Here is a 24,189-nt window from a genome sequence, read left to right as displayed (position 1 = left end):
ATGCAAACTCCGCACAGGCGGGTCAGGGATCGAACCCGCGGACCTCAGAACTGCGAGGCCAGCGCTTTACCAGCAGCTCCGCCAAAAGTTTACAAACGTGAAAATGTCCATTGTTGACCAGAATAACTTGAATCGAAGGCAAGTGGAGCATCTTGGTTCCCGCTCAGTGCCCTGCGACTGACTGGCGACCGGTTCAGGGTGCAGTCCGCCGTCGGCTGGCGTAGGTTCCCCTCACTCGCGCTACCCATGTGAGGATAAGCAGCTTGGAAAACGGAGTGTTTGCTTCCCATTCAACTTTTGCAGGTTCGCCATGGTTTTTTTTTTTTTTACTCCCCGACTCCCCTCTCTTGCGATACGTCGTCCCGTCTCTCCGCCGAACGCCTCAATGAACAGAACAGAGATCTTTATTGACAGTACACGGCGGAACATGGAAACAGCGGGTCAATCCGTTTAGCCCAAGGGCCCATACAGCAATTCACCAATTTGTCAGTGTTAGTTTGAGAGAGAAAAGCAGCTAATCTCTCCTCTCTGCTCCCTATTGATCACACACTTAGACTCCACTTCTCTGTCTAAACACTATTGATTCCCCCTCTCCCTCAATCTCGTTCGCTCTCCCTCTCGCCCGCCGCACATGCCGCCACTTTTCAACGCACTCCACTCCGTACACGTGAACAATATGGATCGCGCGCGGCCCTGGCGAATGAGTCTCGCACACGCTCGGGCACATTTTCGCGTCAACAAACAAGACGCCGAGCGATTCCTGATGGATCCTCCATCAGGAATTGCTCGGCTCTGCCGCGCAGGAGTCCCGACTCCGCGCTCCCCGCTGCGCATATTCAAAAGCGCGTGCACCATCTCATTAAAATCAAGCCATGTGCAGCGAGCGATTAAAAATTCACCGATTGTTACCGCGCCTGCTCCCTTTTGTTTTTTTCCGCGGCTTTACATCACGGGGGCGCACATGAAAAGGGAGATGAAGGCGCTTGTTCAAGTGGAAACAAGGGCGGGAGTTTGATCACATTTAACTAGTGGGGGACCCACGTCATTAATCTTTTTTTTTTTTTTTTTTTGCACATAGAAATTAAGTGGTTAAAGGATGGTAAAAGTAATCCCAGGACTGTGTTATGTTAATGAAAGGGGGGGGGGGACACAGAGGGTAATTCATCAATCACTTCTCAATTCTGAGTCCTTTTCATAATGAACAAGAAATTGCAAGTGGGGATGCGATTGTGTGGTGACAGGCTGGCTTTTTTATTTTTAGGCTTGAGCTCCCCTTAGCGGTCAGGCTAATTCATTACAAATAATAATAAGAACAAAAAGGACCGGTTACAAAACTGGCTTGTTGTGTAACTTATGTCAGCCGTTTGGTAACAGCGAGGGTGAGCCTGTGCCGCACACGTGTTGGATACGTTTTTTTAATGGAAGTTGGACGTGTCATCACCTCTCGCACGTTGGAAAATGCCTCAAAGTGGAGAAGACAGCGGGATGATGGCGGTGAGAAGGCTGCTGAAGGAAGTGGTGCTGGGTCGGGAGGACCCGGAAGGCTTCTTCGCGATGTGCTTGTCCATCGTGGGTCACCAGGAGACCCGCGCCCGCTTTCTGTCCGTCGTCCAGCCGCTGTCGTCGGCCAACCGAGCCATGCACTCCGCCCTCGTCTCCATCTACGAGGAATATTTCGCAAAGGTCTCTCACGTTGTCACTGAGCGTACATTTAACAAATATAACTAATTACGCCGAAAATGTGTTTTTAAAACGGGAACTTCATACTTTGGTTTGAAAAAGTTTTGAACTAGTGCAACTTGCTAATTCGTCCGTCAATTTTTGACACCGCTAGCTCGCATTTCGTTGTTCGACTAAACTGAAGTTTCCAGTTTCAAATAACTGAATGTACGAGTTGTCAAAATTAAAAATATGAAGTCCGTTAATGGATCCTTTTCTTTAAGTGACCTCGCGTAGCGCTTGGCTGCGACTTAACTTCAAGCTAAATATTTGTGATTCGTTAAAATAACAAAACAGGCGGGTTTTTTTTTTTTTTTTAGTAACTCTACCACGAGTACTTTAAAACAATGTTCGTAATTTTACTATAATTCTAAGAATATCATTTGCTTACTCGCCTTAAGAGTGTTCATCTCTATCTCCCTCGACCAAGGTAGTGCAGTGACTCTATTGATTGAGTTCCAATGACGCCATCTTGTGTGTCCGAGAGGTCAGAGGACACAGGTGATAGGTCAAACGTGAAGTTTTTTTTTTTTTTCTTTTTTCTATCGTTAATTTATCCGATTGGTCTAAGGGAATCCTGGTGGCGTCATTGGAAATCTATCCATTAATTAATGGTTTAGCTTCTGTTTTCATTTTTTTTTTTTGGGGGGGGGGCACTATCCTTAATAAAAACTCACCTATTGCTGTTTTGTGGTACTTCTGAAATATCCCAAGTTGGTGCAAGATGGCACCAAAGCCCTGCCAAATGTTTTTTGGGGCCAAAATCTTGTGACGTCTCACACACCAACTATGTAAAATTCACGGATGAGAATGACCAATTTGGAAAAACAGTGAAAATAGCACAATTTAAAAAAAAAAAAAAAAAAACACACTGTTAAATGATGACCTTCTACTTCTCACAGTGTAAATACAGGGCAATGATAACATTTTGAAAACTTCAAATATGAGTCCAAACAACCAAAATAATTTTGCCAAACTTCAGACGTAAAAATGTAATGAAACGGAATGAAAATTATATCAAATAGGCTACTGCACTCACACGTTATACTTCAGAAATAAGTACACAAGTCGTTTGTTTTTATACGGGAGAGAGATCATGAAATATAAAAGTGAGCGATAAAATGCGTGATCTACAGGGCCAGTGCTACAGATAGGCCTCATCGTATTAACAGTTATCAATAATAATAATTTGATAAATTTACATCCAACTTACCTTTGTGTTTCCCGTTTCGGATACGCTCCTGCATATTTTTTGCTCCTATCGGAACACAGAGTGCACAGCACTTTGCCGGGAACGTCCACTTTTTGTACGTGTTCGCTTAGACGCGTCGATACGGTTTTCGTTCCCATCCGCACGGTTACACTTTTTTCAAGCCGTGAAATCTGAAACAGTTTTTTACCCCATGGTTTCGATCAGTTCCCCTGACATGATCTTCATCTTTTCGCTCCAAGACTTTCGCCATACTGGCAAACGTGCAGACCGCTCGATAACATACATATGCGTACGTATGTCTATAAGTTATAACTATGCCGTAGTAAACAGAATGCTTCTCTATGAAATGTTAGCAGAGTGAAAATACCGCCCAAATACTGCCAGAAATTGGAATGTTGCCATTATTATAAACACCAAATTTAATGCAAACAGATAGCAATGTCGTTTTCCGCTATCACAGCCGTGACTAATTTCACGCCGAGCTTTGCCGATTAGATGCTGGCGGGTGGTCTTGATCACGGCCTCGCCCCGCGTCAAGCCGCCCCCCCAAAAAATGTTCTCAACGGATTTACACGTGACACCAAAATGACAATTTCAGCTGGAAAAAAACCTCGGAATTCCGCGAATCCACGGAAAATTCTTAACCTTGAAAATTGGTTTTGAGGACAAATTTGAGATGTAATTGGTTATAGAGACATCGTAGTTTGTAACATAGAGGAAGTCACATGGGCGACTCCCACTGATTTGGAAGGCCTCGGGCAGAATAGATTGATGAGGGAACGCTTCTTGTGTATGTAATCTCATTAGAAGACCACAATAAGTACTGAATGCAATAAACAGACGGCTGGGAATAAAGTAATACTAATTAATGTGGTTTTTTTTTTTTTTTTTTTAATGGCAGGCTGAAGATGATGAATTGGAGCTAGCAGTGACCCTGTCGCTACTTGAAGCGCAAGACCATCCCAGGAACCCACAACAGACTTATGATGGGTTATCCACTGAAAGTGGGCAAACAAAGGAAAAAGGAAGTGGAACTTGTGAGCTTGAGCGCCAGAAAGTTACAAATTCAAACAGGCCCGGTACATATCAGGCGGTTTTCGCCACGCGGGACGAGGTCCCAATGGGTGACCCGATGGAGGACCCGTCTGAGAAAACAAAACGTTCCAAAAGCAGACGTCAGCGTAGACGAGCGACGGCCCGGCGCGTGGTCGGTTTGCCTCAATTTCCATCCCGAGCGGCGCCCGCGCTGCTTTGGGTCAGGAGGGACTTGAGGCTGTGCGACAACCCGGCGCTCGTCGCCTCGCTGGAGGCCGACGCCCCCGTCGTACCCGTCTTCATCTGGAGCCCCGGAGAGGAAGAGGGGCCGGGGATGACCGTGGCTGCGGGGGGAGCTTGTGAGTTGGTTGTTTCGCTACGGCGGCGGTGAATAATAACTGCCAGAACTCTCTTTCTCTTATTAATTCCGTCTCTCCCCTCGCGACAGGCAAATACTGGCTCCACCAAGCGCTGTCCTCTTTCCGTTCATCTCTGGAGCGCATCGGCAGCAGTCTGATCTTCCTGGAGGCGAGCGGCGCCGGAGACTCCAGCCTGCGTAGGCTCCAAGCGCTGGCGAAGGAGACCGGGGCCCGAACGGTGCTGGCCAACGCCCTCTACGAGCCGTGGCTGAAGGAGCGGGACGACGCGGTGGCGTCGGCGCTGCAGAAAGGCGGGATCCGATGCGAGGTGTTCCATTCGTACTGCACCGGGGACCCTTACTCTGTCAGCACCGACGGGGTGGGCCTCAGAGGTGGGTCGTCCGCTCAAACCGAAGTGATTCGTCGAATAAGTCGAATCATTTGGTGACAAAAATAAGTTGAATAACCAATTTGGAAAATACTAGAACGCTTGCAGCCATCATTTTTGATTCGGTTTGGTCATCTCAATTGCCAGTCAGTTTCATTTTATCTCCAGAGTGACCCGATTCGTGTCATTTCCAAACAAGAACTCAAACTTGTTGAGCGGGTCACTGCTACCGAGACCTGAAATCGGATTGAGTTTTTGCGTTTGTTAGGAATTGGATCCGTGTCCCACTTCATGAGCTGCTGCAGACAGAACCCAGCAGGCTCCGCATCCGGCGCTCCACTGGACCCGCCCGTGGGTCTACCCGCGCCCTCCAGTTGGCCGCAGGGTGTCCCCTTAGACGCGCTGGGCCTGGCACGCATGCCACGCAGGAAGGACGGTACCACGGTCAGTCATCACAGCAGAACAACGTATCAAACGGTTGCAAAATCTTCTCGTCACTTCTCATTTTTCGGGTTTCAGATTGATTGGGCAGCGAACATTCGCAAGTCCTGGGATTTCAGCGAAGCGGGGGCACACGCCAGGCTCGAAGCGTTTCTCCATGACGGTCAGACACTTGTCTGTCATTTCCAATCCAGAAATCCTGCAGACTGACGGTCGTCGATGTGAGGTGTCAGACGCTCTTTTCCAATCGTTTCCTCAGGTGTGTACAGATACGAGAAAGAGTCGGGCAGGGCCGACGCCCCCAACACCAGCACGCTGTCGCCGTACCTTCACTTTGGTCAGCTCAGCCCCCGCTGGCTCCTGTGGGACGCTAAGGGGGCGCGCTGTCGGCCGCCGAAGTTCCAACGCAAGATGGCGTGGAGGGATTTGGCTTATTGGCAGCTCACGTTGTTTCCAGATCTGCCTTGGGAATCCATCAGGCCTCCGTACAAGGTTGCTAAACAAAGTCTACATTCATGACGACCTTTAGGGAGCCCGATCACGTGCAGTACAACCTCGGTTCTTGACCACAATCCGTTCCAGAAGCGATTTGTTTGAAAACCGAATTAAAATTAATGGAAAAAGAAATAATGCGTTCCAAGCCTAAAAAATTGGGCTTTTTAAAGCATTTTTTTAAATCTTATACTGATAAATTTTGTTCAAACGCCAAATCACTATTTCCCATTACAATTAATGGAAAAAGAAATAATGCGTTCCAAGCCTAAAAAATTTGGCTTTTTAAAGCATTTTTTTAATCTTATACTGATAAATTTTGTTCAAACGCCAAATCAATATTTCCCATTACAATTAATGGAAAAAGAAATAATGCGTTCCAAGCCTAAAAAATTTGGCTTTGTAAAGCATTTTTTTTTTAGCTTTTCCTGATAATAAACTGCATAGTAGAAATACATGTATAGTTTAAATACTTCATATAATAACATTTTTTTTTTTGCTTTAAATGTATGCTTCAGTAGTAGAGTAGGCCAGGCTGGGAATTCATTGCCGGATCTCTTGCGACTCGGCCCCCGGCCATGTCAAGTTTTTTGTTTTAACTTAAGTGTAGAATAGAATGAGGGGAATAAAAACAAAAACCTTTTTTTTTTATTTTCACAAAAAGTAACACACAAAAGCTAACTCGTAACTTGAGTTAACGAAATCTTTGAAACAAAACAAAAATACAGAAACGCTAATGGAACAGAGCATTATTAAAGTTCACAAGAAAAAAGCAATGCAAAACTATCAACGACTGTATCAAATCTCTTGGGTGGGGGTGACTTGCCCCCCGAAAGTTATTTTCTTTTCCTAAAAACTTATCCAGTGCCACATCTTTGGAGCCATGATTGGAGGTTAATAGTCCTCAATAGGAAGAAAATACAGTCAGTAAATGTAGCTACCGGGACACATCTGGTACAGAGGCTGCGTTATTGACGTACGCGCGTTGTGTTATTTCCGGGTTTTGTCGGGGGCGTTCAAGTACCGATTTTCATTCAAAAACAGAAGCAAAAAAAATCTCTAAATTTTTGTTCGAAAACCGATTTGTTCGACAACGGAGACGTTCAAGAACCGAGTATTCACTGTGTTTGACGTTACAATAAGCGCAATAGAAAATGTATGGACGCCTCTCGCGATGTCTTTTAGGCGCTGCGGTGGAGCAGCGATCGCAGTCACCTGAAGGCTTGGCAGCGAGGCCGAACGGGCTACCCTCTGGTGGACGCAGCCATGAGGCAGCTGTGGCTGACGGGCTGGATGAACAACTACATGAGACACGTGGTGGCGTCTTTCCTCATCGCGTATCTCCATCTACCCTGGCAGGAGGGCTACCGCTGGTTCCAGGTAAGACGTGCGAATCAATGCTTGCGCCATCTTAGACAGGAATGAACCGTAATTTCCAGCCTACATAGCGCACCTGATTATAAGCCTCAGTCAGTACTTGTAAAGGAAACTCTTGCACCTGTGTAAAAGCCGCAAGTGCACACGTTGAAACACGAGATATTTACAAAGAAAGATGTTGCGCAGAGTTTTCAAAGTTTGAATACCATAGCTTAGCTTAACATAGCAACAACACGGTAGCATGAAAAGGGCTAGTAAAAAAACAAAAAACAAAAACATACCGGTAAAAAAAAAAAAAAAAAACAGCCATGGGAGCTACACAGTAGCAACATGTTAGCACAGCACTAACATGCCTGCTTAAAATGAAAAAACATACCTAAATCACCGAGACATGGCAGTAACACAGCAGCAACGTGCTAGCACAGCGTTAATGCTAGTGCAGTGCTAACAGGCCTGGTTGGAAAAAAAAAAAAAAACAAAAACATACACCCGGTACACAGAAAGAGTTTAATGCTAGTGCAGCGCCGCGCTAACAGGGCCAGTTAAAATAAAAATTACCGGTAAATATCACTGAGACACGCCAGTAAAACAGCAGCAACACGCTAGCAAAGCGCTAACGATCGCGCAGCGCTAACGGGGCTGGTAAAAGTCTCTTCCTCGGCACATGTATTCCACAGGTCTACCTCTTACCTTTGCCACTCGAGTGCCCCCTTGCAGCCGTTGGAACAAATGCACAAATTAGCCGCATCACCGCATAAACCGCAGGGTTGAAAGTGTGTGAAAAAAGTTGCGGCTTATAGTCCGGAAATTACGGTAATTAGATGCTTGTGCGTAGGATACACTGGTGGACGCAGACGTCGCCATCGACGCCATGATGTGGCAGAACGGCGGCATGTGCGGCCTGGATCACTGGAACTTCGTCATGCACCCCGTCGACGCCGCCATGACGTGCGACCCGTACGGCAGCTACGTTCGGAAATGGTGTCCTGAACTTGCTGAGCTACCCGATGAGCTGATCCACAGACCTTGGAAATGCCCGGCGTCCCTGCTACGACGCGCAGGTAAAAGGCGGACCCAGCCGTGCGAATGAATGAGACGGAACGGGAAAATTCCAAATGAAGTACTGGGGAAAACGTTTTGAGGCAGTTTCTGGGCTCTGGATTGGCTGCTCACATTGTTGTGTGCGGAATAATCAGGAGGAAAAAAAAAAATTACATTTTGGAATGATTGCAAATGGGAGGGTGGCACGGTGGAGCAGCCTGAGAGCGCGTTGGCCTCACAGTTCTGAGGACCAGAGTTCGAGTTTACATGTTCTCCGGGCACTCCGGTTTCCTCCCACATCCCCAAAACACGCATTCATTGGTGTAAATGTAAGCAAGCAACTATAAACGTTGTTATAGAGCCCGTGCACGTGACGTCACCGTTTTCACGGCGCCATATTTCCGGTCGAACAGAGGTGCTCGACATTGAACGGGAGCAGAATATTTACAATACCCAAGACCTGTTGGTTGTCACAACAGACAAGACAGATATTCAAATACATCATTCTATGGAATACCAGCTGAAAAGACTCAGAAAATATTGATGGATTTCGGCAATTGAACATGATGGATGGTGCCCAACCAAAAATACACACGCGCCCGTGTAGCCATCGCTTCATTTCAGGAAGGAATTATTTTTCACAATCTCAAATTATCAAGAAGTATTTATAATGCCAAGTTGGCTCATTTGAGAACAATGTGTATTAAAAAAAAAAAAAAAAAAACGTCAGTCACAGAGAGGTTTTACGGAGGTGCGTGTGTGTGGCCGCAATACGCTTCCGTGTACGGAGGAGCCAACTCCCTGTCCTCATGAGAGTTTGTGAAAAACCAGTGGTCATTTATTTAAATATTGGTATTTGTATTGAATACTAGCTTACGGCCATGCTACCCTGAGAACACCCGATCTCGTCAGATCTTGAAAGCTAAGCGGGTTTTGCCCTGGTTAGTACTTGGGTGGGAGACCGCCTGGGAATACCAGGTGCTGTAAGGTTCTCTCACCGGCTAAATGCAGAGGGGTTGCGTCAAGAAAAGCATCCGGCGTGAAACGATGCCAAACAAATATGCGTTCATTTGAGATGACACCCCGTGGTGATCCCTAACGGGACAAGCTGAAAGGAAAAGAAGATTTCTATTGAATACCAGATGGATTCCGGCAAAGGTTAACGTGTGGCCGAACACGCTTCCGCGTTCACGAGCCGTCAAAACTGTCACTCTGTGGGATTTATTCCTGATGAGAACAGATCCAGCAACAGAGTATTCGTACGCGTCCAGACCTTTATACGCTTTCGAACTTTTCCGTGTGAATCTCGACGACTGATTCACCAGATCCGCGTGTAGATCCAGTTGTCCAAGACAAGCGGAAGCCAATGAACAGTCCAATTTCTTATCGGCGAAAACATCGACTTTGCCATTAAATACGGGTCCCCTGTGCCGAGTTCATCTAATTTTTCCACGTATCGTCGTTTATTTTCACCTTCTAAATGTCTGACGGTATCGGACAAGACTCTGGGAGTCGTGCTACAAGACACCTATCCGTGTCGTCTCCAACCGACTTAGCATTGAGCAACGCTTTGCTAGACCGGCAATATAGCGACGTCAACAAAAGTCACGTGATTTTATGACGTAGGCGCACGAGCTGTATAAGCAGACATCCTTTCAAAACGTGTAATCTCTTTGCACACACACACACGATACGATTGCAACCCTATTTTGGAGTAAGGATGTCCCGAGTCACGTGGAAAGTCTCCAGTCCTGTCTTGTGTTGACTTAGGTCTGGTGCTGGGCCAAACGTACCCCGAGAGAATAGTTACAGACTTGGAGGAGAGGCGGAGTCGCTCTCTCCAAGACGTCGCCCTGGTACGGAGGCAGCACGCAGAGTACGTGGACAAACGCACGGGCTGCGACTTGGTGCCCCTGCCGCCCCGCCTGGTCTCCGAGGCCCTGGGCTCAGCGCAGTCCGCCGAAAGCAAACGCTTCCTTCTCCCGGTCATCACCCGCATGGAATTCAAGCACCAGCTGGACGACCCGGACGCGGACGCCGCCGCCAACCCCTACAACGCCGTCCTCAAGGGCTACGTCGGCCGCAAGAGGGACGAGACCGTGGCGTTCCTCAACGAGCGAGACTTCGCCGCCAGCGTCATGCACGAGGGAGCCCTGAGGAGGGAGAGGCTGGAGAGCGACCGTCGCCTGATGGAGGGGCTCCCCCCGCAGAGGCCGCCGTCGCGGGGGCGGGCCAGACGCGCCACCAACGCAAAGGACCGCTTCTCTATTTTGCCGAGCGGGGCTATTCTCACAACACGCAGGTGATCCTCTCTCACGAGGCCGCGGCATAAAATGCGACATTTCATACCGGCACTTTATGAAAAACTTGGGACCTGTCGTGATTTTTTAAAAAGCATTAAACTTGTGTTTCCCCTTTTTCCTCTGCTTGACTCAATCTGACACGTATGCATCATATCTCTGATTACTTGACATCCATCTACCATAATCCCGAATTAGGAAATTGCTTGTGCTTGTTATTGGGTGTGATATTTTAATTTTAGAAATTTCACAGTGACAAAATTACCAGTAGGTACAAAATGTACACCGGTAGCTTAGTTTTGTTACATAATGTAATTGCTTCATGTGGATGAAAAATGTCTAACCGCTTATTTTACCACGGTTTAGTCAGTTGTCACCGAGCCATCCATTTTCTTAGCTGCTTATCCTCACAAGGGTCACAGGAAGTGCTGGACCCTATCCCCGCTGTCAACGGGCAGGAGGTGGGGTACATCCTGAACTGGTTGCCAGCCAATCGCAGGGCACATAGAGACAAACACCCGCACAATCACACCGACGGGGAAATTTAGAGTGTCCAATTAATGTTGTATGTTTTTTTGGGAGGAAACCGGAGTGCTCACCTGGAGAAAACCCACGCAGGCACGGGTAGGACATGCAAACTCCACACAGGCGGGACAGGTATTGAACCCGGGACCTCAGAACTGTGAGGCCAACACTTTACCAGTTGTCAATACTTTGTTATTCCACAACGTAGAATGACAATTTTATTTTTCTTTGAAGTATTCAAATACAATACAAAGGGGTGGAGAAGCTGGTAAAGCGTTGGCCACTCACTTCTGAGGTCTCGGGTTCAATCCCGGACCCGCCTGTGTGGAGTTTCCATGTTCTCCCCGTACCCGCGTGGGTTTCCTCCCACATACCAAAATCATGCAACAATAATTGGACACTCTAAATTGCCCCTAGGTGTGATTGTCAGTGCGACCGTTTGCCTCAATGTGCCCTGCGATTGGCTAGCAACTAGTTCAGGGCGTACCCCGCCTCCTGCTCGTTGACAGCTGGGATAGGCATCAGCATTCCCCGCGACCCTCGGGAGGATAGGTGGCAAAAGAAAATGGATATTCAAATACAATTTGTTTGCATGACTTAATTCCACACCACAACGACGCCATTAAGGTTATACTTGTTTACTTGGTTTGAACCATTGCTGCAGTAGACAAGACAAAACATATGCTGGGATAGCTTTATTCATTCAGGCAAAATTGTGATCCAATCAATTTTTTTTTTCTCCTTTTAAATGTCATGCCCACCAGATTAGGATTCATAATCGTCAGATCTTCAAATTAAAGTGACTGACTGATGCAGGGAAAAAAAAGTGACATTACAACATTCAACTTGATATTTTACAGCCAGATTTCGACAACATTAACAGACCGAGAGAGAGAGAAATTCAATAAGGAAAAAACATAACTACTTACATTGAGAGGTAATCAACTACCCAGTAGCCTGTGCAGTTTCCTGCTGCCATCTTGTGGCAGAATGTATATAGCTTACCGGCGTACAACAAACATTCACACACAAGACAACTGTATCGAGCTCGTGCACCTACGTCATCAAATCACATCACATGCCGGAAGTGCCGGTCAAACAAAGCATTCTTCAACACTAAGTCGGTTGGAGACGACGCGAAAAATCCGGCTCGCAGCACGACGCCCAGAGATTTTTGCCCGATACCGTTAAAACATTTAGAAGGTGATAATAAACGGAGGTATGTGGAAAAATGAGAGAAACTTGGCACAGAGGACCCATATTTAATGCCGAAGTCGATGGCCAACTGGATCTACACATGGATCTGGTGAGTAATTCGTCGAGATTTACACGGAAGAGTTTGAAAGCGTAGAAAAGTCTGGATGCACACAAATACTTCGATGATGGATCTGTTATCAATCAAGAATAAATCCCACATAGTGATGGAGCCACTTGGATTTTAGCAATACAAATACCAATATTAAAATAAATTAATCCTGGTTTTACACCAACTCGCTTTCATTAACTATGGTTGGAAAAAAAAAATAGACAGCGAGTCGGCTCCTCCGTACAGGTAAGCGTGTTGCGGCCACATGTTAATCTTCAGTAAACCTATTTCCTTTTTTTTTCCCCCTAATATGCATTGTTCTCAAACGAGTCCAATGTGTATTTAAAGAAAGAAAAACCACTTGGGTAGGTTTCAGCACCCGTACACGGAAGTGTGTTCCACCCACACATTAACTTACGTAAACCTCAGAGTGACCGACTGTTTATTTTCTTTTTTAAATACACATTGGACTCATTTGAAAAGAATGCAATTAGAAATGAAAAAAATAATGAAAAATTACTGAAGATTAACGTGTGGCGACAACACGCTTCCGTGTATGTTGGAGACGACTCCCTGTGAATTTTTTTTTTTATTATTACATGCATTGTTCTCAAAAGAGCCAATTTGGAATAATAAATTCTAATTGATAATTCAAGATTGAGAAGAATAATTCCTACCTGAAATGAAACAATCCCCTCACAGGTGTGTGTGTGTGTGTGTGTATTTGGTCGGGCACCATCCATCACGTTTAATTTCTGGAATCCATCGATCTTTTCAGCTGTTATTCCATAGAATGATCCTTTTGAATATCTTGTCCCGTCTGTTGTGACAACCAACAGCACAACAAGTCTCGGGCATTGTGAATATTCTCCTCCGGTTCAACGTCCCCCCACACCGTCGAGCAATTCTTTTCGACCAGCAATACGGCGCCGTGAAAATGGTGACGTCACGTGCACCTGCTCTGCAGACATGAACTCAAAATTGGACACCTGCTCTTTAAATCAAGGCATACAGAAACACAGTAACGTGCTTGTTTAAATTGTGGAAAATGTAGTAAAACCATACAAGACTTCATTTTTACTTGCAAAATTTCTAAATCAAAAATCAGAAAAATACGTTTATCATTATGTTTATTGTACAGATGTCCACAGTGTACATACAAATTCAAAGTGCTTTTTTTTTTTTTTTGCCCAGGACACTCGCGCCTGCTTGACTGAAATATCAGGGAACAAATGGACCGACTCGAGCGTGACTCGTCTTCTCGACAACGAATCGCCGGCTGGTCCCTGAACTCGAGCGAGCCTTTCGCAGCAGCTATTCTTCACATTAGCACGACGCTAGCGGAGCGTCCCGCCGGGTATTTGTGAGGAGGAAAGAGGGAATGCCGTTTTAGTCCTCTATGGAGCGGATGTACCGCTCGTAGGCCGCCTCGTCCATCAGAGAGTCGAGCTCGGAAGGCTTGGCGATGGTCATCTTCATTAGCCAACCTGTTTTGAACACCGGCCAACGAGTGGTTACATCGCCAGGCGGGTGGAAATATCTCTAACTTCCTCACTCATCCTGACACTAAAAAAAAGTAATGACAGGTAAAAAGTAAAAACTAAAAAAATGTTCCGTGCCTTTCACCCAATTTTAGCTGGGATGGGCTCCGGCGTTCCCACTGGCTTGGAAAACGGATGTACGTTACGCATCACAACAATATTATTAGCTACGGGTGTCCAAATGTGGCCATCTATACTTTAGCTTCCTGCGACACACAAAAACAAACATTTGCTGCTGTGGCGCTCTAATCTTCCCCTTCCTTGTTTTCAACCAATCACAACCGCTAACCTAACCCTGTGACAAAGGTCATCTTAATAGACGTCACACACCTTACGCTTCAGAACGGGATCGCCATTTTGCTGGGGTGAATTCGAGTCAAACTGTAACCAGTCCCTCACATTTGAAAAATGTACGGGTGTGGTCAGTCATGCTCGCAGATAAAGTTGCACGTGTGATTAGGGATGGAATCTCAAGACCCGAAAATAAATTACTGGATTAATATAACATAACTACATGAAAAAAATAAAACAATTACACGACTAAAATGGAAGCAAAAATGTCAAACTCAGAAATGATCATTTGCAATTTCAGCTGATATCAATAGAACATGATATAAAACTATTTAAAAAAATTCATGAATAAAAATTCTTCATCTGACAAAGTTAAATGCACTGGCCCGTCAAGGAATCAACACTATTGCGGTCTATCCCCGCAATGTTTTGAAAATGCTAAAAGTTTACTTCAACATAATTGGCGTTTGTGGCAACAAACCAGCGATACATTGTAACAAACATTCCTGTCGCCAATCGTGATGTATTGTTATAATCTAGCGCAATTTACGGCAGTTTCTATTGTTAACCCATTGATGAAAGCTAGCAGTGGATCTATATCTTCCTAAAGCATGTAGAAGGGAAAACCTTTCTACTTCAAGATAACGCGTACCATGGGGAAAATGACCGTTCGCATTTCCATCTATGGACAGACTAGTCTAACGTTAGAACTTAGATCAAGTCAAAGTAAATCAGAATCTCATATTTATTAGCGTGAGATACTGAAACATTTCCTGTGTTATATCCCAGAAATGTTTTCAGTGTAAGTGAATTTCCTTCGGCGAGGCTCATGATGCTGAAGACTTTCCACGTACGTGTAGAGGCTCTGAACGTGCGCTTTTGGCATCACTTCCGAAAATGCTCGATACGGTAAACTTGCATTTCCTGGTACTGGGTGAATACTGATTGTTTAGGAGCAGGCTGGTTTTGCTAACAATATTTATGAAACAAACACGTAAATTAATGTCAAGACTACACAAAATTAGAAACGTCTTTCAATTTCATTTTTTTTTTTTTACTCCCAACAAAATTTTACGCGCATGATTTTTCGTGCTCGGCTGTGCAGATTTGCAAGCGCGTCGGCGCGCTCGTCAAATGTGAGTGACTGAGGAATCGTTCAAGAAAGGCGTACGAATGGGGGCGCGCTGCCATGTTATCGCTTGCTCAAACGAAAACTGAGCAGTTAGCAACCAAACGGCGACAACTGTGGCTCGCTCATATTAGCAGAGCCGACCTAGCAGCCGAGTCATTCCTTTACATCAGAGTTTGCGGAGCATTTTGTTCTTGGTAAGTATTGATACCTTTTAGAATTTCACATCTACTTAGATATAACTAGGTTCTGTGAAGGAGAAGTATTCTAGAGAGCCAAGTGCCTACATAATACTCGTGTGTGAATGCAATGCATGTCTCCAAAATCTGCATTTTCTGTTTTATCGTAATAAATTTGCAAAAACGAGTTACCGCACCGCTAGCTGTTTCGTGAGTTGAGTTAAAAATGTAGCCATGGATTGGAGAAAAAGGTGCAGGCTCCACTTGGGACTCATCCCGGTCGAACCTCTCGCTTTCTCTAATAAAAAGGAAAATAAAAAAATCTACACCTCTTTCATTGGCATAATCAATAAGCGCTTGTCGAGAAGAGGAGATAGTGGACGATGTCTGCATAGGTTACCGACGCCCACAGTTCGAAATTCTCCCTCCATTTGTGTTTCTCCAAGGCGTATGGGTCGATATTGTCAATCAAAGCACACTTGTTGACGTAATGGTTCCTTGAAACAACATCTAATGAGCCCCGATAACGTTCCAAAGTCTTTTAGCCATCACACGTCACTTTTAACAGTCGTACGAACATTTGTGTAACTCCGGTCTGTATGCAAAAGCGATCGAGTGAACCCATTCAACATGGCCGGCCGGATGCCCCGGATGTAGTCACGTGGTCAAAAACAGTCTATACAGAATGCTCCACTTGTAGTTTTAGTTTATGTGATATAAATCTGTTGCTTACCATCTTTGTAGCACGATTTGTTGACCAGGCCTGGTTTGTCAGCCAGTAGCTCGTTAATCTCAACCACCTCTCCAGTCAACGGGGAGAAGAGCTCACTGGCTGCTTTGACGCTTTCCAGAGCTCCAAACTCGTCTGAGGCAGCACGGGCGGAGAAATACAGGTAAATGTCTTGAATATGCGAAGAGCTAAAATAAGTTGTTGGCTACCTTGTTGGGCCAGCTGCGTTCCGACCTCCGGCAGTCCGCAGTATACGACATCCCCAAGGGCCTCCTGCGAGCGACATTTGCTATTGAACAGGTTTCTGGTTTGTGTCGACATTGGGATCCGTCAATTTGTTCGGTGTTGCGTTTAAGAGGATTATTTATGTAACCTGAGCAAAGTTGCTGATACCGACAGTCCCGAATCCGTCTTCTACCCGAATCCATTCGTGTTTGTCGGTGAATTTAAGTGCTGAAAGAAGACAAAACGAATACAAATGGTGCCATTCAAACATAAACAACAACAAATCACTCGGTAGCACGTCCTTCAACTTTAGCTCGTGTTAGCTTACAATGCACACACACGCAAGACGTTCGTGTCCAGCAAATAAATACCTGCTGATAACCGGCTTGACGAGGAAACGCTTCTTCGGAGGAAAGGTGTGGCACATAAACGATGAGACTGAATCTGTGCCGAGCGTGCAAGTAAAGGCAAAACTGAGGAAAAGTTACAAGAAAAGCAGCCACGGACAAGTCGACAAGCGGACATCTTTCTTCTTCCTTTGGGATTATGCGAGAGAAGCAGCGATTTACTAGCAACTGTTTATGGGCGCCACCTGCAGGTCTGGAGCCTCACATCAATCCGGGTGGGGTGGGAGATGCAAATTGAAAATAATCTTGATTCCATTTTTTAAGTTCTGTGATGCGACGGTGTTTTATATACACAGTCTCGAATTTTAATAAGTTTTGTAAAAGATTTTCCACAAAATAAATTTTTAAGTTTGGTTGAAAATAAGTACTGTATACCTACAAATACTTCGTTGATTCATTTTAGATTTTACTTCAGTATTTATTTTTATGACTATAAATTATTTTTATATAAATAAATAAAACCTACTAGTCCTTTTGCCACGTCTTAAATGACTTCTATCCATATTGGAGTTATGTTTGTTATGTTAGGTTATCATTTATCAATCTAAAACTGATTGAGTAATAATTTAGATTAGTTTCTCAAAATTGTCAAAATAATCTGAATCCCAGCCTCTTAAAATTCAATATTTTCAGATATCTGTGTTCATTCGTGAAAGCTGAGTCAAATTAAATTACAAACATCAAAATGAGACATTTGGTTTTCCACTTTTGGAATTGAACTCAAGAAATAAATGCACTTTTATAGAATATTATCACTTATAGAGGAGTACTTGTGGTATTTCAAAAAATAAAATTGACATATTGTATATTTTCGAGCAAACAATTATGTGAAGTGGGCATTTTAAATTTCATTCGCAGTCATAAAATTACCAATAATGTGAATTGGGCGTTTTAAATATAATTCAGTCAAAATACCAATCAGGATGGTCCTCTTCCCAAAATTATGGTAACATTCCATCCAATAAAACAAATTCCTTAATATTACATGACCGATATAAGTATCCTGTATATTAACTAGTTACTGTACTCTACTGTGATGAATAGTATTTTATTAGTTTTGATAGTCCTTCTGCAGTACCTTACAGGCCCACTAGAGGCCCTCCTAAAATAACCGTCTGCTTTCTAAACATGAAAGATCAAATTAAGAGGTTTTGTCAAATTACCTTCCCAAACTACAATCTTTCATGTATTACATTTTTGTACATTTGAATAAAGAAAAAACATGCTTTCATCAAAAAAAAAACAACCTTTGAATCATAACCTTTTTACTCGCCGCATTGTTATCAAATTTCCATAATGACGCCAAAACGTTATTTAACACTTTTATTAATACAAAAAAAACAACAGAATATATCAAGAAAAATTTCACTGTGATGCCGTGAGGAGTTCTATTGCTCTGAAATGCATTAGCTGCAAAAAAAAAAGTGGCCTTTTTTTAATAAACGCCAAATTAAAACGCAACTCCCTTTGTCCTCTTCTGGCTCCTTCGACTAAAAATGCTGTACAACAAAAACAAACAAAAAAAAAAAATACATAAAAAGACTAGTAAAGGTGACCCACCCTTGCCCCCACCCCCACCCCCAGCCCACCTTTTTTAATTCTAGAAGCGGGCTAAAAAGCTACAAACATAAATAAAAGAAAAGCACATTTAGTTTGGCTTTGTTTTTTTTTTTCCTCCGCAGTTACACAGCTTGTTGAGAGTCCATCCAGTGTCCACTTTTCCTTCCCGTAATTTTATAGGTGAGAACACAGCCCCGCCCCCGCCCCCCATCCACAATACAAAAACAAGACACCGACGCCGTGACAGTACGGAGAAAGGACAGCTGCGTGAAAACGCGAGGAAAGAACCCCCCACCCCCCGGGAGGGAGGAGCGTGTTGCTAGGTTAGCTTTGACGCGTGGTGGTCCTTGGTCGTGGGGGTGGGGGGGGTGGGGGGTCTTTAGTCTGTAAAAGTTTCTCTCCTCACTGTGGGAAGGAATTGGAAGGTTTTGTGTGTGTGTGTGTGTGTGTGTGTGTGTGAGGGAAGGGGTGGGGGGGGGCGGAAGTTCATTCTGGACCCGTTGGGTCGCCGCGCACACATGCCCTCACTTTTACACCCCCCACCCGGTGATGACAGCTTAGGTGGTTCTCTCCTCGCCGTCCGTCTCCTGCTTGGTCCGGCGCAGGTTGCTTTTCATTTTCACAAACTCGGGGGTGTTCTCCTGCTCCTCCTCGTTCTTCTGCTGCTCCAGCTCCAGCTGCGAGGACGCGCACGATCCGTTACAGGCGAGCACAGCGGATTCAAACGTTACGGATATTTAGTTGCGCTGTGGAGTCACAGATGCTGGGCGGGGCAAAACTTCAGATTTGCACCTCAAGTAAAACAAACCCGAACATGTCGGGCGATCAAGATTAAGAGCCGTGGAGGAGAAACGGGAAATGCCTGAGTGGCGATTTTAAACTTCTTCTTCAAAGTTTGGAATTTCACACTTAAACGTACAACTCAATATTAAAAAAAACTGTCAAAAATGTAATTTAGTTTGGTAGTTCCATTAAATAAGTATATATAGTTTTGATGATTATAGCTACAAAAACTCCAAAATCACCATCTCTAGAAATAAGATTACTTAATCAAGAAACAGCTAAAATGTTTTTTTTCATGTAGAAATTAGGGAGGAATTTGCCCTCTTAAAAGTATTTTGTAAATGGCTCAGTAATCTGCATTAGTGATGGTTATTTATTTTTTTTACTGAGGGTAAATAATATATGGCAATGAGTTTTGTGATATTTTCTGTCTACATGTGTTGCTGCACCATTTGTGTTCAAATAAGTCCTTTTGACCTCGAAAAGCGGTTGAGCTGGCGTCTTGTGGCCCGTAACGCTTCAAACGAATTACAGTAACACCTCGGTTCTCGAACGTCCCCGTTTTCGAACGAAAATTTCTAGATTTTTTTGGCTTCTGTTTACGAACAAATATCGGTACTCCAACGCCCCCGCAAAAACTAGGAAATAACATATTGGGCGCGGCCGTACCAGCTGACCCACGAGGCGCTTTGTTGTGAATTCCCACGCCGCTGAACAAAAACGGGAAATAACAATGCGTGCAGCTGACCCACTCAAATGTATTCCTGAAATTATTTCATCATATAAAGTATGTAAACTATACATATGTTCATACTATGCAGTTTATTATCAGGAAAAGCTAAAAAAAAAAAAAAAAAAAAAAAAAGAAAAAAAGCTTTAAAAAGCCTAATTTTTTAGGCTTGGAACGCATTATTTCTTTTTCCATTGATTGTAATGGGAAACATCGATTCGGTTTTTGAACAGCTCTCGAACCGTTTTCTGGCACGGACCGTGGTCGAGAACCGAGGCCTCGCTGTACTTGGTGGCCAACGAAAGCCGTTACCTGCTCCAGTTTCTGTTGCCTTTTCATTAACTCGATCTCCAAGTCGCTCCTCTTCTTGTGCGCCTCCTGCTCCTCTTTCTGAGCCTTGAGGACTTGCTCCCTTTTCCGCTTTTCCAGAACCTTCTGGAGTTCTGGTTTGTTCTGTGGAGCCAGGCCCCTGTGTGCACAAAAAAAAAAAAAAACGACAACACAAAACATTCCGTTACCATCGCGAAACAACAACAACAACAGCAAGTATCAATCAGATGAATCGGCATGAGCTCACTCCCGCCTGGTGACATGCATTCATTCCCCTTTCCGAGTGTTTTGGATTAAAAAGCCGTCAGCGGTGTTTTCCTAACTTTTTGATCTGGAGCCAAATTGCGCCAAATTTTCCGGTCTGAGGACAAGATGGCTGCCAGCACTGGAACTAACCTTAGGGGAAAGCGGAATGAAATCATAAGCCTGCTTGTCGTTACTTTTCCAAATGTCTCATAGACACGAGGAGGAAGCAAGCAGTTTTTGGGTTTTTTTTTTTTGGTGGTGGTGGGGGAGGGGATACCACTCCGTACACACCAAGAAATATATATATTTTTTTAAAAAAAAGGTCAAATATAAGCATTTTTGGCGCCACGGTGAATCAGCTGGTGAAGCGTTGGCCTCACAGTTCTGAGGTCCCGGGTTCAATCCCGGCCCCACCTGTTTGCACGCTCTCCCCGTGCCTGTGTGGGTTTCCTCCGGGCACTCCAGTTTTCTCCCCCATCCGAAAAACATGCAACATTATTTATTGGACACTCTAAATTGCCCATAGGTGTGATTGTGAGCGTGGCTGCTTGTCTCTCTGTGCCCCCCGATTGGCTGGCAACCAGTTTAGGTGCGTACCCCGCCTTTTGCCTGTTGACAGCCGGGATCGGCTCCAGCACTCCCTCGTGAGGATAAGCGGCAAAGAAAATGGATGAATGGGTAAGCACTTTCCCTCCTTCCATCCTCGCCGCAAGTCTGTTCCATGACATTCCGAGATGTTGCGCAACCTCTGAGATTTTTGAAACAACAGAGATATAAATAATCTGTCCCAGGGTCAGATTCTTGTAAAACCTCACGAAAGTATTTCAGGTAATCCTTTCATCAAAGGCAGCACGCGTTTGAATTTTAAAAACAGACAGAGGGGCCAGGTCAATACAACAATTCATTTTCATATGTAATACATCCATTCATCCATTATCTTTGCCGCCTATCCTCACAAGGGTCAGGGGAATGCTGGAGCCAATCCCAGCTGTCAACGGGCATGAGGCGGGGTACACATTGAACTGGTCGCCAGCCAATCGCAGGGCACACGGAGACTGACAACAGTCGCACTCACAATCACACCTAGGGGCAATTTGGAGCGTCCAATTAATGTTGCATGTTTTTGGGATGCGGGAGGAAACCGGAGTGCCCGGAGAAAATCCACGCAGGCGCGGGGGAGAACACGCAAACTCCACAAAGGCGAGCCCGGAATCGAACCCGGGACCTCAGAGCTGTGAGGCCAACGCATTACCAGCCATATGTAATACAGTGCTATTCATTTTTGGGGTTTGCCAGGATTTAGAGCACAACTCGCAGGGCGTGTCCTGACAATGTCAAAAAGACTCATTGGGGACAGTCAAGCGCGTGCGTGTGTGTGTGTGTGTGTGATTATTGGTGATGATGATGTCATGTTCCAAAATCTCAGACATGTTTGTGGTCTGGGGAAGACTCGAGAGTGGTCTAAGGTGGAAACGGATTCGCAGTAAAAACCTGAAGAGCCTCGGCGGGGGCTCAATAACATTCACAGACTCTTACATTGATATGCACTCATTTACACACTCACACAAAACCCCATTTTGTAACTCAGCTCAAACTTGTGAGCAGCAGCAGCAAAAGGAGCTTTTCGCCCCCCCCCCCCCACTTTGATGTAATAACAGGCTGTCTTCATGAGTAAGGCCGCCTTAATTAAATGTATCACAGAGTCTTCAACATTATATAACCGTGCTCACAATGTTCCCAAAAGCCGTGGGAGTTCATTTTTTCTTCTTCTTCTTCTCTGCCTCCGATGTGATTACTTAAGTGAAGAAGAAAAGTGTTTGTGTGTGTGTGTGCGTGGGGGGGGGGGGGGTCTGATGAGAACATTTACTGGGTAGTTAAAAGGCTTGTTTGGGACGGCCCTGCGACCACGGATGGATAATAATGCGAAAAGAAATCGATCGATAAATTGATTTAAAAATAACCTCCGTTCTCGACCACAATCTGTTCCAGTCGGCGGTTCGAAAAGTAATTTGTTTGAAAACCGAATCGATATTTCCCATTACAATGAATGGATAAAGAAATAATGCGATCCAAGCCTAAAAAAAAATTGGCTTTTTAAAGCATTTTTTCGAGCTTTTCCTGATAAACTGCAGAGTAGGAATGTATACATGTATAGTTTAAATAATTTGTATAATGAAATAATTTCAGAAATATATTTTTTGGGCGGCACGGTAAAGCCTTGGCCTCACAGTTCTGAGGTCCCCGGTTCAATCCCGGACCTGCCTGTGTGGAGTTTGCATGTTCTCCCCGTGCCTGAGTGGGTTTTCTCCGGGCACTCCGATTTCCCCCCACATCCCCAAAACATGCAACATGAATTGGACCCGCTAAATTGCTACAAGGTGTGATTGTGAATGCGGCTGTTTGTCTCTGTGTGCCCTGCAATTGGCTGGCAACCAGTTCAGGGTGTACCCCGCCTCCTGCCTGTTGACAGCTGGGATTGGCTCCAGCGTTCCCCCAACCCTTGTAAGGATAAGTGGCACAGAAAATGGATGGATGGATGGATGTTTATTTTTTGCTTAAAATGTATGCTTTAGTAGTAGAGTAGGCGAGGCTGGGACTGCATTGCCATATCTGTAATGACTCGGCCTCCAACCTTGTAAACTTTTTTTTTTATTAACAAAAATGCAGAATAATTTTAAACAAGCAATAATGGGGGAGGGGGGCAAAAATGTTTTTTATTTTTATTAAAAGTAACAGACAAAAACAATAACTCGTAACTCAAGTTGATGAAATCTTTGAAACAATCGCCAGCTAACTGTTGTTCATTTATGAAAATTAAAAGCAACTTTTCAACTTCCTCCAAGATCTGCGGCCTCAGCTTGCTCGAACAGTCAGCCAATCCAGTTACGCCTTCTTAGTCATGTGACGTCACGTGACTAAGAAAGCTTAACTGCCATTGGCTGGCTGTTGGGTTCTGACCTGAAGTAACCCTGCCTGGTGGCACAGACGGCGAATTTCAGACGGCGAATTGTAGCAACTATTGAAAATGGGATCACTTTACATTTCATATTCAAATCTTGGTGGCGCTAATTAACTTCCATAGACAAACCAATAATTAACGTTTTAAAGGAAAAAAAAATAAAAAAAATTGAGAGAATATTTTTGGCTCGTTTTTAAAAAAAAAAAAAAAAAAAATGACAGGTGTATTATAAACGCATTTGTGGTTCTGAACTATCGTTTCCACGATTGAGGTTCAAATAAAAGCTTATTCTTACGCCTGCTTTTGCTGACGTCTTCAAAGCTTTTGACTTTTCAGCTCCGAAAACGCCGTTGCCATGTAAACAAACCGCCTCTGTCCCGTGTTTGTGCGTGTCGATGCCGACGAGATCAAGGTCACAACAAAGTATTAACGGCAGCTGCTGAAAGATGCTCACGGCGTTCTCCTCCCCAGCGCGCGGACAAATGTTTCCATAATTACAAACCGGTCTGGCCCCGGCCGCCTTCCGCAGTGGACGCCCGTCCAAGGTTCGTTTGAAAGCGCGCTGGAATTTTCTCGAAATTGCTCGGCGCACGCGTGGGAATGTGCGTGTTGTGTGTGTGTTTGTACACAGCCGAGGTAGCAGAGAGACGGCGAAAGGCCCTCGGCTGCGACTGTTTTGTAATCGCCATTACATAACGCGCCTTTTCATGCAAGCGTCTCTCCATCCGTGCATCCGCGGCACCTCCGCCCAACCCACCGGCGCGCTCGTGGTCGTGACTAATCTTCCTTACAAAAATAATAATAAAAAAAAAAAAAAAGATTCTCATATGCGTCATATAGACATTCCCGGCATATTGATTCCACTTTTCATAAGATATGTCAA

General features: G+C 44.7%; 3 protein-coding genes and 1 pseudogene across 4 annotated transcripts in view; 2 read left to right on the top strand and 2 right to left on the bottom strand.

Moving 5' to 3' along the window:
• Positions 1 to 1,458: 1,458 nt before the first annotated feature.
• si:ch1073-390k14.1 (deoxyribodipyrimidine photo-lyase) lies at positions 1,459 to 10,472 on the top strand. Its single transcript, XM_061821674.1, has 9 exons — positions 1,459 to 1,683; positions 3,834 to 4,326; positions 4,416 to 4,718; positions 4,983 to 5,158; positions 5,234 to 5,318; positions 5,415 to 5,647; positions 6,833 to 7,027; positions 7,860 to 8,085; positions 9,836 to 10,472. The coding sequence occupies exons 1-9, from the start codon at positions 1,459 to 1,461 to the stop codon at positions 10,369 to 10,371; spliced, it is 2,472 nt and encodes an 823-aa protein (XP_061677658.1). The 3' UTR covers positions 10,372 to 10,472.
• LOC133502773 (5S ribosomal RNA) lies at positions 8,937 to 9,055 on the top strand (annotated as a pseudogene).
• Positions 10,473 to 13,325: 2,853 nt separating the features above from the next.
• LOC133501752 (glycine cleavage system H protein, mitochondrial-like) lies at positions 13,326 to 16,880 on the bottom strand. The gene is made up of 5 exons (XM_061821675.1): positions 16,663 to 16,880; positions 16,440 to 16,519; positions 16,276 to 16,339; positions 16,070 to 16,201; positions 13,326 to 13,683 (listed from the first exon to the last, which is right to left on the bottom strand). The coding sequence occupies exons 1-5, from the start codon at positions 16,814 to 16,816 to the stop codon at positions 13,586 to 13,588; spliced, it is 528 nt and encodes a 175-aa protein (XP_061677659.1). The 5' UTR covers positions 16,817 to 16,880; the 3' UTR covers positions 13,326 to 13,585.
• A 1,066-nt stretch (positions 16,881 to 17,946) lies between these two features.
• fam107b (family with sequence similarity 107 member B) overlaps positions 17,947 to 24,189 on the bottom strand; it is a 32,197-nt gene continuing 25,954 nt past the window's right edge. For both annotated transcript variants that reach the window (XM_061823650.1, XM_061823648.1), the window contains exons 3-4: positions 20,084 to 20,240; positions 17,947 to 18,935 (exon numbers count right to left, since the gene is read on the bottom strand). In XM_061823650.1, the coding sequence (XP_061679634.1) occupies positions 18,816 to 18,935; positions 20,084 to 20,240 (277 nt within the window). In that variant the 3' untranslated portion in view covers positions 17,947 to 18,815. The remainder of the gene's footprint in view (positions 18,936 to 20,083; positions 20,241 to 24,189) is intronic.

The sequence above is a fragment of the Syngnathoides biaculeatus genome, chromosome 6 (assembly GCF_019802595.1).
Source record: "Syngnathoides biaculeatus isolate LvHL_M chromosome 6, ASM1980259v1, whole genome shotgun sequence".
Classification (NCBI taxonomy): domain Eukaryota; kingdom Metazoa; phylum Chordata; class Actinopteri; order Syngnathiformes; family Syngnathidae; genus Syngnathoides; species Syngnathoides biaculeatus.
This window is presented reverse-complemented; position numbering and strand designations above follow the sequence as displayed.

Bases quoted from the DNA above. Each gene is read 5' to 3' on its own strand.
- LOC133501752 (XM_061821675.1), bottom strand. From the start codon at position 16,816: ATGTCCGCTTGTCGACTTGTCCGTGGCTGCTTTTCTTGTAACTTTTCC. The intron at 16,340-16,439 runs GTTACATAAATA...TGTCGCTCGCAG, and splicing joins GTATCAGCAACTTTGCTCAG to GAGGCCCTTGGGGATGTCGT. The intron at 13,684-16,069 runs GTAAGCAACAGA...TGTTCAAAACAG, and splicing joins CAAATCGTGCTACAAAGATG to GTTGGCTAATGAAGATGACC.
- si:ch1073-390k14.1 (XM_061821674.1), top strand. From the start codon at position 1,459: ATGCCTCAAAGTGGAGAAGACAGCGGGATGATGGCGGTGAGAAGGCTG. The intron at 5,159-5,233 runs GTCAGTCATCAC...TTCGGGTTTCAG, and splicing joins GCAGGAAGGACGGTACCACG to ATTGATTGGGCAGCGAACAT. The intron at 8,086-9,835 runs GTAAAAGGCGGA...GTGTTGACTTAG, and splicing joins GTCCCTGCTACGACGCGCAG to GTCTGGTGCTGGGCCAAACG.